Here is a 16,112-nt window from a genome sequence, read left to right on the forward strand (position 1 = left end):
ACACATACGTAGTGGGAGACTTCAACACACACACATCGAACAATGGATAGATAACAAGACAAAAAATAAGTAAAGAAACTAAAAGCTCTAAATAGGACCCTAGAGCATTTGGGCTTAACAGACATCTATAGAACACTAAACCCAAAAAAAAAAGAGTACACATTTTTCTCAAGCGCACATGATCATTCTCCAGGATCGATCACATACTGGGGCACAAGACAAACATCAACAGATACACCAAGATTGAAATCATACCAACCATTTTTTCTGACCATGAAGGCATCAAACTAGAAATAAACCATAAAAAGAAGGCAAGGACTATCCTACCTCATGGAGATTAAAAACCACACTTCTGGAAGACCACTGGACTAAGGGAGATAAAGAAGAAATTAAAAAATTCTTTGAATTGAACGGCAAGGAGGACACTAATATCCTAAATGTATGGGATGCAGCAAAAGCAGTAATAAGAGGAAAATATATAGCAATAGAAGCTCACATCAAAAAACAAGAAAGAACTCAAAGAAACAACCTAATCTCGAAGCTCAGAGATCTAGAAAAAAGAACAACAAAAAAACCCAAAACCAGTAGAAGAAAAGAAATAATAAAACCAAAGCAGAAATAAATGAAATTGAAACTAAAAAAAAAATCCAAAAAGATCAATGAAACCAAGAGCTGGTTCTTTGAAAAAATCAATAAAATAGACAAACCCCTAGCCAGGCTCACAAAGGAAAAAAGGGAGAAAGCACAAATAAACAGGATCATAAATGAAAGAGGAGAAATCACAACGGACACAGCAGAAATCAAAGAATAATCAGTAACTGCTATGAACAGTTATATGGAAACAAGTACAACAATCTAGAGGAGATGGACAAATTCCTACAACTCTACAATCACCCAAAGCTAGATAAAGAAAGAAATGAACACCTAAGCAGACCAATTACAAGCAGCGAAATTGAAATGGTAATCAAAAACCTTCCCCAAAAACAAAAGCCCAGGACCTGATGGATTTACAAATGAATTCTACCAAAGATTCAGAGACGAATTGAGTGCCTATCCTTCAAAAACTCTTCCAAAAAATTGAGAAGGAAGGGACAATACCAAACACGTTCTATGAAGCCAACATTACACTAATACCAAAACCGAATAAGGACAACACAAAAAAGGAAAACTACAGGCCAATCTCCCTAATGAACACTGATGCAAAAATCCTCAATAAAATTTTAGCTATCAGAATCCAACAATGTTCCATAAGATAATTCACCACGACCAAGTAGGATTCATTCCAGGGACACAAGGATGGTTTAACATCCGAAAATCAATCAACGTTATCCAACACATCAACAAAAGAAATATAAAAACCATATGATAATATCAATAGATGCTGAGAAAGCTTTCGACAAATTGCAACACCCATTCATGATAAAAGCCCTTGAAAATCTTGGGATACAAGGAACATACCTCAACATCATAAAGGCCATCTATGACAAGCCAACAGCCAGTATCATCCTCAATGGTGAAAAGTGAAAGCAATTCCATTAAGATCTGGAACAAGACAAGGATGTCCACTCTCACCACTGCTTTTCAATATAATACTGGAAGTCCTAGCCAGAGCAATAAGACAAGAGAAAGACATACAAGGAATCCAAATAGGGAAGGAAGGAGTTAAACTATCACTGTTCGTAGATGATATGATAATATACATAGAGAACCCCAAAAACGCCACAGAACAACTAATCAAACTAATAAATCAGTTTAATAAAGCAGCAGCATACAAAACAAACACGCAAAAATCAGTAGCCTTCCTTGTACAATCTGAAGAAAAAGAAATCAAGAAAACTATCTCTTTTATTATTGAAACCAAAAAAAATAAATACTTGGGAATAAACCTTGCAAAAGAGGTAAAGGACCTATACAAAGAAAACTATAAAACACTGTTAAAAGAAATAGAAGGGCTCCCCGGTGTGAGCAGTTGAGCACTGGTTGCGAAGCTGCCCGCGGCCTCTGCGGCACGGTTTGATCCCCCGGCTGCTACCCGGCCACCGGAGGAGGGTCCCACATGGCGCACAGACCCCTCCTGCTGCCCACTGCTCCACTCTGCAGTGTACTTCGGTCCTTCTGCCTGCTCTGCTCCCCGCTCTGGCTCTGGTGAATTCTCTCACCCTCCCACGCTTCTGACTGTACCCAGTGCATGTATAAACAAAACAAAAAAACAAATAAATAAATAAAACATGCTTCCATTAAAAAAAAAACAATTAAAAAAAAAGAAATAGAAGAAGACACAAAGAAATGAAAAGACATCCCCTGCTCATGGATTGGAAGAATTAACATTATCAAAATGGCCATCCTACCAAAAGCAATTTACAGATTCAATGCTATTCCAATAAAATTTCAATGACATTCTTCAAAAGAAATAGACAAATATTGATGATTTAATGGACCCCACCAAAAACCCCAAATAGCCAAAGCTTTCCTGAAAAGAAGGGAATGGAGGTATCATACTCCCAGACTTCAAACTATACTACAAAGCCATAATCATCAAAACTGCATGGTATTGGAACAAGAACAGACACATGGACCAATGGAACTGAATAGAAAATCCAGAAATAAACCCACAGATTTACGGTCAACTAATCTTTGACAAAGGAGCAAAGACAGTGCACTGGAGCAAAGAAAGTTTGTTCAATTAATGGTGCTGGGAAAACTGGGTCACTACATGCAAAAGAATGAAGCTTGACTACTACCTCATACCATGCACAAAAATGAACTCAAAATGAATTAAAGAACTAGACATAAGATCTGAAACCATAAAATATATAGAAGGAAATATAGGCAAAACACTACATGACATATACCTCGGTAACATCTTTAAAGACACATCACCTAAAGCAGTGATAGTGAAGGCAAAGATAAACAGCTGGGATTACATCAAATTAAAGAGCTTTTGTACAGCAAAAGAGACAGTAACCAAAACAAAGAGACACCCCACCGATTGGGAGAAAATTTTTACACAACACTAATTATAAAGGACTAATCACAAAAACCTACAAGGAGCTGATGAGGTCAACAAAAACAAAGTAAATAATCCAGTCAAAAAATGGGCAGAAGAGCAAAAAAGAAACTTCTCTAAAGAGGAAATGCAAATGGCCAACAGGTATATGAAAAATTGTTCTACATCACTTGTAATCAGGGAAATGCAAATCAAAACTATAATGAGATACCATCTTACACCAGTGAGAATGGCACATACTAAAAAAACTAGCAACAACAAATGTTGGCGAGGTTGTGGAGAAAAAGGAACTCTTCCTGCACTGCTGGTGGGAGTGCAAACTGGTCCAACCACTATGGAATTTAGAAAACCTAAATAAGGGACCAGGTAAAAGACTAATTATAATAAAGTAAAAATCAAAATCAACAAGCAACAATAAACCAGAGACTCACTACAGAGGGATAGGAGGGAGTAGGAGCAAAACAACGGGGGTGGGAATTTTATGGGGACTATAACCAAGATGAAAATGCATACGTTGTGCAAAAATGAATAATGATATAATAAATATATAAAATGAAAAAAATAAAAATAGAATAGTGCAATGCATTCCCATATACCTACCAGTAAAAATCCATAGTTACCAAGATTTTGCCATATTTGTTTCATCTATCGCTCCTTTTGTTTTTTTCCCAAACTTACCTGTGCTTTAAAGCAAATTCCAGATAATGGGTCATCTCCCTAACTCCCACTCTGTGTACTTCTGAATGCATCTCTAAAATATATGGACATTTTCTCACATAGCCACAATTCCATTTTCATAAATAATAAAATTAATAAGTTGATAATTCTTTGATTTTTTTAAATACTGAGTCCATTAGCAAATCCCCTCAACTGTCCAACCAAGAAAAGGGCATTTCTACAATGAATGTGTTTAAATCAGGATATAAATGGGGTCTATATAGCCTTTGGTTGTTTCATCTTTTGAGTCTCAACTAGAGCAGTTCTCCCTTTTGTTTTATGCTATTGATTATTGTAAAAACTGTGTAATTGTCCTATAACACATCCTACCTTCAAGATTTATTTGCTTCTTTGTGACATTTTCTTTTTTAAAGAAACCAGATCACTTAACTGCAGAAAATCTAACTTTTCTCATGATGTTATAGAAGACTTTTTTTTAAATCTCTGTGATTCCTGAAAACTGGAAGTAATACGATTTTAGGTCTTCTGTAAAACTACTTTCCAGGTCGTACTATGAATTTCCTGTTGCATTGCAGCAGGAGGCACATTAAGTCATCTGTTGCACTGTTTGTAACAGCAAAGTTAATAATTTAGGGGTAACTCCCGATCCCACCATTATAAAGGCTGGTTTTTTCCCTTGCATCTAGCAGAGTAATCGGTGAGCTAATGCTTTAGTACTATATGACTATTCAGTTCCCTAGAATTGTTTAATTAAGGCTTGCAAACTTGTGATTTTCTAATTCTCTAAATCTTTCTACATGTATTAGCTGTCATTCTTCTGTAAAAAGAGCTTTCCCTCATCATTTGGGCAGTTAGGTTATCTGGAAATATACTTACTGTGGAAACTATTTTTTAATTCAAGATTGTTAAGGAACTATAAAAGGGTTATAAGAGAAGAAAGTCTTTAGGAGCTTGTAGCTTGGTTGGTAGACAAAACAATGTACATGAACATTAGGAAGTAAGACAAGATGTTATGTGTTATATATTAAGAGATTTGTATATATCATGAGTTCAGGGGAGGGAGAGGTTAATAAGAACCAGAAACATCCTAGAGATTTTGCATGAATGGTTGATTTCAGCTTGCCTTTGAAGGACAGGCAGATTTTAAATAGGTGGACAAAAGGGAAGAAAGTAGTCCAGTCAGTGTGACTGGTGAGAACGAAGACACAGGGAAAGAGGATACTCTGGAGGTGTAATAAGGAAACCATTCTGGGGCCTCCCCGGTGGCGCAGCGGTTGAGCGCTGGGTTGCGAAGCTGCCCACAGCCTCTGCAGCACCCGTTTGATCCCCGGCTGCTCCCCGGCCACTGGAGGAGGGTCGCAAATGGCACGCAGACCTCTCCTGCCACCCTCTGCTCCCCTCAGCAGTGTACTTCGGTCCTTCTGCCTGTTCTGCTCCCCACTCTGGCTCTGGTGAATTCTCTCACGCTCCCGCACTCCTGACTGTGCCAGTGCTTGTATAAATAAATAAATAAATAAATAAATCTCTTTTTTTTTTTTTTTTTTTAAAGAAACCATTCTGTCTAGAGACACTGAGAATATGGTTTTGGAAATAATGTGGGGGAGGTTGGTAGGCCAGAAGCAGAGCATAGGCAGTCTAAAATGTCATTTCAGGGAGGTTAACTTTTGTCCTGTAATCATTGTATGCTTTATATACTTTGGGAATTTGTGAATTAGCTTCTTAACTGATACAAAGCAAAAATCTGACTTTGTAAAAAGCTAGAAATAAGACCAATGAGACCAACTTTGGGATGCTCAGAGATGGGAATGTGGTTGCCACTCAGATAAATGTCTTTATCTTGTTTCCTCTGCAGCCCGTGTGACCCCAACTCTACCAAAGCAGGACCGTCCTGTGCGTGAGGGGACCCGGGTAGCTTCCATTGAGACAGGCTTGGCTGCAGCAGCTGCGAAGCTGGCCCAGCAGGTAGGTTCTAACATCCGGGACCGTGCTACTGGTCCCAGTTCAAAACTCAAAACATTTAGGCTGACAGGATCCTTCTGTTGTTGGGGAGTGGGTATCCTTTCATCACAGCAGTGTCCCAGCCCTCTCCTGTATGCTACACACTCCAATTCAATGACAAGATACTTCACACAGTTGATAAGACAATGGAAAATAGAGGACCAGAAAAAAGGCCCTTGGTTATATCACTTGCATTTCTGGACGTGTAAAAACTTCTCAGCTGGGAAGGGTCAGCTTTGTCCTTGGGGCTTCATATGAAGCCCTGAGGAGGTGACTCAGCTGAATACACTCAAGTTCTCAGCCACCCACCAGTGTCAGAATTTGTTTTTTTGGGGATACTTTTCTTATCCAAATAGTTTTGCCTTGATGTTTTCCCCCTGCTTCCCAAAAAAACTTCTCCCACTAATTTTTGTCCTGAAGGGTGACTTCAGTAGAATTAAGTTCACCTCCAAGCATGTTACAATTTGCAAAGTACTTTAGTGTGTAATGTGCTCAGCAACCTTGGGAGCAGTGGAAAGTGAATCTTCTGGTTCTGTCCTTTCAGTATCCCTTTAGGTTCTCATGACAGTTCTGTATTTCCAAGCATTTGTTGAATATATGCTTTATGTTAGGTGCTTCCATGTACAATGTCTCATGTAATCTGCCCAATAGCCCTGTACAATAGGTTATATTTTCATCATTTTACAGGTGAAGAAAATGAGGCTCTCTTTAAGTGACTAGTCCAGGATAATACAGCCAGTAAATGGAGGAGACAAGATTCAAACTCATATCCTCTAACTTCCTATTTTATGTTACGTGCTATTTAAATAAACTAAAATAGTTTAATGTTTATATAATTCAGAATTTTCATCCTATTCAAATAAAATATAATAGAATTATGTTTTTCATTTGATGTTCTTTGGAGCTCTGGAGTTGTTTAGAATGTCTTAGAGGCTATTGATGGGAGCCAGCAGAGACTAAACAGGCCAGACAACCCTTCTTTGACCAGGACTTATTTCTATTATGTATATCCTAGTGCCATGTAAGATATAATTTGAAAAAAATATAATTTGAATGCAGATAAATTAATTAAAGTTGTGAAAATACTCTTAGTGCCGTCTAAAGAATTCACTTCTGTTTGGGTTGATCAGGGATGACCTCAAAGAAGAGGTTTTGAAGTTGGGGAAGGGTTTTGAGGGCTAAGCTCTCAGAGGGGACAGGGAGCATTCCGGGAGTAGGGAACTCATTGGTACAGTACATAGACCTTGATTTGGCCTTTGATCACCTCTCCTCCCTGACCTCCTGCCAGCCCCTCACATATGCCCTTTATACCAACCCCATACTATCATACTACAGTACTTGTAGTTCACTCAGTGTGTCAGATTGCTTGATGCCTCTGTGCCATTGCACAAGCTGCTCCCTCTGCCCCTTTGGAATTATTCCCTCTCAGATTCCTCATCTTACACTCCTTCACACTACCTACCACTAATTGATTTCATGATCTTTTGTGCTTCCATAGCATTCTCTCCTGGTACTTACAGGTGTACTTTCCTGTGTGCCTTATTAAATTTTAAGTGCCCCAAGGGTGGGGATATGTCTAATTTAATTGGTATCCCTGTGCTAAGCATGTGTTTAGTCAGTGTTGGATGAGTGAATGAATGAGTAAGTGAATGAGCAGATCTTTCTGGATTGCAGGCTTCATATTGGGGATTGGGGTAAGAAATATAGAGATTGAAAAATGGATTCTGGAGCTAACCTGCCTGAATTTGAATGCTTGCTCTACCACTCGAGCAAGTTACTTAATTTCTCTGTGACTCAGTTTCCTATAGACTTTGAGGATTAGATGAATAGATATAAAAGCTTTGAGAACAGCACTTGCCAGAGTAAGTACTACAGAGATGTTAGCATTTCTTCATCATCATTATGGGTTGACTAGCTGTAAGTAGCCAGACTATGAAAAACCATGGATGTCAGACCAGGGAACTTGAACTTGGTTGGAGACCTGTTAACTGCTTCTTGAGCAAGTGAATTACAAAGTGAAGGTGGCACTGTCATAAGACAGTCTAGTCTTCTGTGGTGGAATCTGGATGAATTATATGAGAAAGAGATTGGCAATAACGTTGGGAAGAAAAACTGACTTCATGATCTAAGTTTGAAGAGATAACTTCTAGATTCAAATGAGAGAAATCCAGAATTCAGAGCAGAAGTGCAGTTCCTAGTATGGGTGGAATAGTAGTGTGGCTAAGAAAAGAGATTCTAAAGTCAGATGGCTTGGATCTGAATTCCAGCTTTGCCACTTATTGGTCCGATAACTTTGAAAAAATTATTTAATCTCTCATTGCCACAGTTTCTTCTCCTAAAAATGGTATTGTGATTCTTCTCATACTTCGAGTATTAAGTGACTTAGATTATAGAACAGTGCCTGGCATGTATTATTAATATTATTATTCTTGTCCCCAGAAATTCCTTTGGTAGCCACAGCCGGTCAGATCTTCAGAAGGCAGGAGTAGGCCCGTGTTGCCATGAGAAAGCAAAGAAATATAATCACTGAGTTGGTCTGTGTGGCCATGTAGCATTTCAGAAGGTGAAGTCAGTCGTTCACATGCTCTCAGCACCATCTTTCCAGGTTCTCAGGGCTCCAGATGCCCACTGTACAGGTACCCACTACACAGTAGATCCATAGAGCAATGGAAGGATGAAATCCAAGATGCTGGGAGAAGTGACACAACACCTTATTTATCCTTTCCATCCCAAATTGAGGTTTTAAGACTTCATGACCTGAAGGTTTGTCAAATTGACTATTAAAAGAAAAATACCTGCAAGAAAAAGAGAAACTATTATAATAGATAAAGATAAAATAATTTCTGCTTGTTGAGTACCTAGTATGTGCTATGTGTTTTAACATCATTATTTTATTTAATCTTTCCAACAACCTTGAAAAACAGATACTATTTTGGCCATTTTACGGGTGAGGCAGTTGAGATTCAGAAAGGTTAGTAACTTGACTGAGGTAATCCAACTTAGGGAGCACAAACCTGAATTTGAACCCAAGTTTCTCATTCTAAGCTACTACTTTCACTCTCAGATGTCCCATTTTGAGAACTGTGCACACTGGGTGTTCATGTAGACCTGTTTGAATTCTGAACTCAGTGACTCTAGCTATGAGGCTTTGAGCTCATTGCTTTCTTATCCCTGTACCCCAGGTTTTTCATCTGTACACTGTGGGACTTTCCTTCACAGGGATGTTCTGAATATTAAATGAGATAAAATATATAAAGTGCCTTAGCTGCTGGCATAGATTTTGCTGTTATTATTACAAGTGCCCTTGGTTCTCCTTGTAAATGGCAATGCTAGACCCAAAACCCAAGTCTCTGAACTCATTTTCCCTTCTCTTGCCACTGTACTGATTAATGGGGTGAGTTAGGATAGATGATACCAAAGAGATTACCTCAGGTACTGGAAAGCCTGTGTGTTGTGTGTTATACATTCAGGTTAGACTTGGGGTGGTGGTGGGTTGTAGAACCACAATGCCCATTGATCAGTCTACTTTCTGGAAAATTTCTCTTTTCTACACCTAAATTCTCCTCTCCCATTTGACTGTGTTTCAGGAGTTGCAGAAAGCCCAAAAGAAGAAATATACTAAGAAGAAACCTTCATTGAAGGAGGTAGAACAACCTCGCCCTCAGGAGTCCAATCTCAGCATGGCAGCACCAGCCCCAACACTGGCTGCTATACCCCAGCTTCTCACCTCCTCCTTGCCCCTGCCACCTCCTGAGCCTAAACAAGAAGCCCTTTCTGGAAGTCTTGCTGACCATGAATATACTGCTCGCCCCAATGCCTTTGGCATGGCACAGGCAAACCGCAGCACCACACCCATGGCCCCCGGTGTCTTCTTGACCCAGCGTCGCCCTTCAGTTGGATCCCAGAGCAATCAAGCAGGACAAGGTATGACTGCCCATATGGTCATAGAATTGAGTAGCATGTTACATTCTACCAGCTCCAAACCCTAAGCCCTCTGGTAGATGAGAGCACTTGGAAGGGACACTGATGGTCAACCTAAGGGACTTGGACTTGATCTCACTGGTCATGAAGAGACACTGACTGGTTTAGTTAATCACAGACAAACTCGGATATGGGTTTAGATGATCCTTCAGGTAGCCAGATTGGAGGGTGGGCTGCAGGTGGGAAGTCCAGGTATAGCATATACAGGTTCAGGCTGCAGTGAAGAGAGGCTAGGGCTCTGGAAGGGGCCTGGAGAGGGAGGAAATAAATTGACGAAATATAGATGAGGTCACATGGGACCTGAGAGGTGATTTGATATGGGGAGAGAAAAGGAGCCAGGGCAAAGGGATTCGACCTTCCTTTTCCTTACTTTGACCCTTAAAGTCCAGGCTCTGGGATATGTAGCTCAACAGTAATAATATTATTGTGACATTGGGTAAGGAGGATGGGGATTTGTAATGAAACAAAGCCTAGGGATGGCATCTTCAGGGACACTGAATTATAATCACTAACTAGGCACTTGTCCAATTTTGGTGGGCAGGCTAAGAGGATGTGGGGAGGTACAATCAACTTCCTACAGAATTTAGAAAAGAAAATGATGGGGACCAAAGACTCAGTGGGGAAAAGTAATCAGACAGACTGTAACCAGCTGCTGCACTAGTTCATAGGAGGAAGAGCCAAGGCATGTGGTGTTGTATGGAGTAGTTAAGAAGGGCTTCTTGCTCAAGATAGGCTTGGAGCCCAACATAAGGATGGAGAGACTCTAGGGAGAGGAATGGGGGAGTGTGGGAGACTGAGGACGGTTTATGCTTGAGTTGCTGTTGGAGCCTTTGCCATTGCCTTTGCTTATTTCTCCCTTCCCCCACAGGAAAGCGTCCCAAAAAGGGCCTGGCCACAGCAAAGCAGAGACTCGGCCGTATCCTAAAAATCCACAGAAATGGCAAACTCCTTCTGTGAACCTCCTTTTGTGCTGCCCCTCACCCCTTCACCCCCACTGCCTTCTCATTGTCAATTCTCGGGGCACTCCTGGATCTTATCTGCCCCGGACAAGGTGCTGAGGCGCATTGTCCTGCTTTCTTGGAACTGACCAAAGGCATGGACTCCCCGCAGACCCTTCACCAACTCCCCCAGTTCCCTTCCCCACTTCCACTAGAGCATCCTGCCTGCCTTCTCCATATCTCTGAGTAGCAGGTGAATGGGAGAAGTTTCTAGCAGAGTAGAACCCTTTTTGCTGCTGCCCCAACCCATGTCCTTTTCACTGACCTTGTCTGTCCTTTACTCTTGTCCCCACCTAGAGCTGGAAGGCAGGACAAGGAAAGGCATGAGAGCCTGGGTCCCTGACTGTTTCCCTGGTTATGAAGTGGGCCCATTGCTCAGTACTTTCCACAACTCCAGCCCTGTCTCTAGAGGCCTGCCCACCTCTGCCCATTCTTCCTTCCCCTCTCTCCCCTTAGTGACTGTGACCTGTCTTCAGACCTATCCCTGGGAAAAGGATCTGACCTCTGCCCCCTCTTGCCAAATGCTTCATGAAAATAAAGAGGAGGGCCCACAGTCCCCTTATTGACCCACTGCAGGCCATTTCCAGTAGCCTAGAAAGGCCATTGGTTTACTTCACTCATCTTTGGGAAGAAGGGAGATTCCTGTCACTTCTGAAGGTGGGGAGAGGACAGATACCCAAGTTTTCAATATTACTTTGTAGCCCACTGGAGGAAGCTACTTTGGGGTGGCTATAGATGATGCCCAAATCCCCAGATGAACTCTCAGGATTAGCCTGAATATTATGGTCCTACAGAATATTATCCACCTGGCTGTGGCTGGACTCCAGCAGGTGAAAAACCATCTCCTAGAAGCCTGAAAGCACCTGTCACTGAAGCAAATAACCATGGACCTGTGGCCTGCTCCCTTCACCTGTACCACAGAAAATAGTTTGGACTTTCTGAAGAGGATGTGCCAGGACATCTCACCCCTGGGTTCTACATGGGGAGCCTCCTCGCTTCTTTCTCCACCTGAAGACAACCTCAGAATTCATATAGTCACTCCTGGGCCTTTGTACTCCTGGATGTCAGGTCAACACTCCAGCAGAGTACAGATGGGCCACCTAGAGCCTGAGCCTAGGAGAGGAGACAGCCATCTGCGAAGGAGCAGATCATCTGACCTGTCCCACCCCTCTACCCTTCAGGGATGTCTCTATTGTCCAGACAGTGCCCATTCCCTCTTTAGCTCCCCCAGCTCCCTCCATCTCTGCTGGTCTTGCCTCCCTGGTATCCTAGAGTGGATGGAGAATACCTCCCCTACTCCAATTTGGTACTGCCCAAGTAGAACATGTCCTTACCCTCTATTCCCCACTCCAATCTTCTCCAAGTTTGCACAGTGCTTCTGGGAACTTAACAGCTACCATGCAGGCCACAGAAAATACGTGAGGCTTCCCTTGTCATCTTGGTGTCTATAGTTTATCTTTCTTTTCTCCACAGCCCCACATTTACTGTCCTTCCTTGAAATCAGGTCCCTTAACCCCATTTACTTTTTCTATTTTGGGGATCTCAGGGGCCAAGCAGTCCTCCATCTAGTCACACCAAAGGCAAAAAGCCTGACTACCTCCCTCCTAACACATGAGGTTCCCCCCTCCCCTCCCCTCTGTTTCCACCCAGCTTTGCTTTTCTTGGGGATTTCAAGGCAACAGGGGGTACTGAGCAGGGAAGAGGGCAACCTGTGTTCCTGTGTAGGCAACTGCCTAACTAGGTTCTGACTGCTATCACCAAGACCAGGACCCCAGCCCTTCTGCCCATTAACCACCACCCCTCATTGATCTTTCAAAGGCAGCTAATTGCTAGCAGACCCCTCCTGGTTCTGGCCTCTTTCTTCTGTGTCTTTGTTAGAAGTTTCTGTGGAGCTGAAACCCAACCTCCATTTCACTGGGTTTCATTTAGTATAGTCGGGCTCTCAGAGCCTTCTGTTTGTTTTGTATTTCAAATGAAAAGCAAGTTTACCCTCAGAGTTATGCTTTTCCAAAGAGGCTAATGAGCTTCCCCTCACCCCCTTGTTTCAGGTTCTAAGTGAAGTGAGTTGGGGAGGGGTAGGGAGTGGTAGTAATCAAGGTTCAAAACATGCTGAGTTACCTCTGGTCTCTAATCCCCAGCACTGAGCTGAGGGTTGGTGAGGGGGCAAGGAGAGAGGATTTGTATTCACCCTTAATATATTTTTACAAAAAAGCAAACAATTTAAAAGCAAGCCCACCGCTTCTGTACATGTCTAAATATATTTTTAGAAGTGGGTAGGATTGTGAATTTCTGATGCAGGGCCTTTTTATAAACAGGTTAGAATAGCATCATACAGACTTCTCTGTTGGTTTTTTCCCGATTTTTTCTTATGTTGTGTTACTAATGTAATTTATATTTTTTTTTAGATCCTCCCTTTCCTATAGAGATAAAAGTGATTTATCTTGGCAACTGCTTTGTTTCGCATTCTTTTTTTGTGGGAAGGGAGTTGGGGGCATCCACAGTGCCTTTTCTTTATACTTTGTCTCTCCCTCCAATCAACTCATCACTTCCCTGTAGCCCAACCTTATACCTGAGGTGGTTAGGCAAAAGGATCCCTGCCCACAGAGAGACATAAGTCACATGCCAGAAACATATAACGAGGAGTACTGTGAGTGTTATAGGACAGGGAGAGGGGTAGCCCAAGCCCCGCAAACCTGCCTATTCTAAATGGGTTCTGCCATCCGCCGCATCAACACAAAACATATGAGACTTTAATGGGAAGGAACTTTAATAAAACTAGGAAACAATACAGGTAAGGCAAAGAGTCTAGTTTCTAAATGAAGCACCCAAAGTTACCCGTCCCCTCGTGGGTAAAAGTCCATCCATATGGGATTGGCCCAGAACAAGGCCCCAAAGCCTGCCACAAGTCTAAAGCATCTTCCTGTGGGGACCCACAGAAAAGGGTCAGAAACAACCAGACAAGCCCGGAAGGAAAAGAGCAAAATCAACATCAAGATAAAAGCTGCCATTGTCACCATCCCATGGGTCTCACCCACGTCTGTGTCACCCAGTCCACAACCCAAAGACAAGCGCAGATTCTTCACGTGTCTCTAGGCTCCATGCGCCTCCTCCAGGTCTCCTGGCTCCATCCTGCTTCCTTCCTTCCTCAGTCTCTTCTGCAGCTTCTCCTCTTCCTGCTCAGCTCCACCCTTCCTTGGGTGGGGCAGGGAACCTGGAACCTCCCCCTTTCCTGGGGACCACCCTGTTACATGAGCAAGAAAGACAGGGTACAACACCTTAAATGGACCTGACTGATACCGTAATGTCAGATTTTCAGGCCTAGTGTCCCACCCAGGAATGGATCCCAGGCTACAGTAGCAGTGCTGAGTCCCAGCCACTAGACCACCATAGGTTGGTGTCTCATGAAGCCGCAGCAGAACTTCACTGGTGCTCAGGCAAGCAAGCCAGAAGAGGCAGGTTTGTTTAGAGAAAGAAAAAGTTTATTGAGGAGAAAAGGAACAGGCTGGCCGAACCAGGTAGGGGGGAGGGGCAAGGGAGCTGAAGTGGAATCATGCCTTAGGGAAGATAGAACTTCTTTCCCTAATTATTTTAAAGCTCCACCAGTCTCTTTATGATTGGTTAGATCTCAGTGATCTCACTCACTGCCTAAATGTCTCTGTGCCCAGAACTAAGTCTCTGTGTCCCAGATCTTATCTTAGAGTCCTTTTTCTTTGTCATTCTTGTCCAGGAATGTCCTGTTGCCCCAAGTCCTGGGGTGTTTGATTAGTCCCCTTTGGAATTTGTTGTCCTTATCTCTATAGCCCACCTTATTCCTCTGAGGCTTTTCCTATTCTATTCTGACCCTAAGGGAGCTCTGCTTGCCCTATGCCTCATGACCACACTTGTGGGGAAGGATTCGTAGCTTTCATGAACTGTTTTCAGAAACTATACCTCTTGTCCTCTTTCTGTAAATGTAGAGTTTGGGGTTTTGGGTTTTTTTCCTTCTTCCCTCTCTCTTTCTGACATGTTCCTCCAGGCACTTGTACAATATGAACTTAATTGCTGTGCTTGGGGCTAGTGCAAGAAATAGAATATAATTATTAGAGCCAACACATCAAGTTTGTCTCTTTGTGCCAGACACTGCTCTTAGTGTCCTATGTATATTGATTCATTTCATCCTCACTAATATCGTTGGCCTACAAATGAGGAAACAGAGGCAAAGAAACCTTCCAGAATCACACTTTAGTCATGGGGATTGTTGTGCCCAAGATCAGCAGACTCGGCGAGTATAGCCTCCAAGAATCCAAAGACAGCTGATGCAAATGCAAAAGGGAGTTTATTACAGGCTCGAGTCCAGGCTCACGGCACCTACCAACACAGTGGCAGATAGCGAGAGCCCCGAACAGAGGAAGCAGGGGTCTATTATAGGGTCATAAGCGGCGCGAATTTTGAAAGAAGCTGGCGATTACTCATTGGCTACTACAAAGGCATTTTGGCATGCACAGTTATAGTTTCAAACTGATTGGATGGTTAGTGATGCTGTCCCATTTATGGATAGGACTGCCCTCATTGGCGCCTGGGGTGGTCTGCTTTTTTGTCACCAAGTGGAGTGACGGTTGTGACTATTGAAACTATCTCCAGAATGCGGCTGTACAAGGACTAACATATCAAGGTGGAGGATATACAAAATGGCGAAACCTTGGCTAAGCTTGGTTCCACAGGAATAATCTGGTTCCAGCATCTGTATTCTTACCATTTTGTTCTACCACCTCTCACTGAGAGCTGCTACCATTTATGAAGTGCCTTTCCCATGCCCGGCTCTGGGCTATGGGATTTAGTTAGGATATGTCTTTTAATTCTCACTGACAACACTGTAAGCTAGTGATTAGCCCTATTTTATAGTGAAGAAGACTGAGGCTTACCAGTGGTCTCCCACAGCAGGATCTGGTGTGAATTCGAAACTCAGGTTCTTTCTCCTCACCACTTTAGAAAACCGTTTGCAGTTTAATGACCCAGCTGATGTTTACTGACCACCTGTTGCGTGCAATATGTAGATTGAGAGCTCTGTCCTGAGGAAAGACCCCTGGGTGTTGGAAGTCTCAGTTCCAAATTTACCACCACCTTCTCTGTATAGCCTAGAGCAGGCTACTTGCTATCTAAGATCGTTGTGAAAAAGGAGCTTGAACCCAATTGAAATTTCTTCATCCTGGAGATTTTACTTATGAGAATCTGTGTTGAGGCTGTGGGTTTGCCACCTACTGGCTAAATGACCTCCAGCTCTCAATCTGAATCTTGGTATCAGGCAGCATTTGCATAGAAGTTTCTTATCTAGGGCAAGGGGAAATGTGTCTTGGAGAAAGGCTACAGGAAAGAAGGGAGGGATTTCAGAGCCCTTGCAGGAATAGTGGGTTGGGTCCCCAGTGAAGGACCAAAGCACCATCACCAGCCTCAGGTTACAGGATAAGCTAGTC

At 42.5% G+C, this 16,112-nt stretch overlaps 1 protein-coding gene across 1 annotated transcript in view; it reads left to right on the plus strand.

Moving 5' to 3' along the window:
• PHF8 (PHD finger protein 8) overlaps nt 1-13,102 on the plus strand; it is a 143,886-nt gene extending 130,784 nt beyond the window's left edge. Inside the window, 3 exon segments of the mRNA XM_054695897.1 lie at nt 5,538-5,647; nt 9,271-9,607; nt 10,533-13,102. Of these exon segments, the coding sequence (XP_054551872.1) occupies nt 5,538-5,647; nt 9,271-9,607; nt 10,533-10,621 (536 nt within the window). The 3' untranslated portion in view covers nt 10,622-13,102.
• The last annotated feature ends 3,010 nt before the right edge of the window (nt 13,103-16,112 follow it).

The sequence above is a fragment of the Talpa occidentalis genome, unplaced genomic scaffold (assembly GCF_014898055.3).
Source record: "Talpa occidentalis isolate TD23 unplaced genomic scaffold, MPIMG_talOcc4v2.1 talOcc4.15, whole genome shotgun sequence".
In the NCBI taxonomy this organism is placed as follows: Eukaryota; Metazoa; Chordata; class Mammalia; order Eulipotyphla; family Talpidae; genus Talpa; species Talpa occidentalis.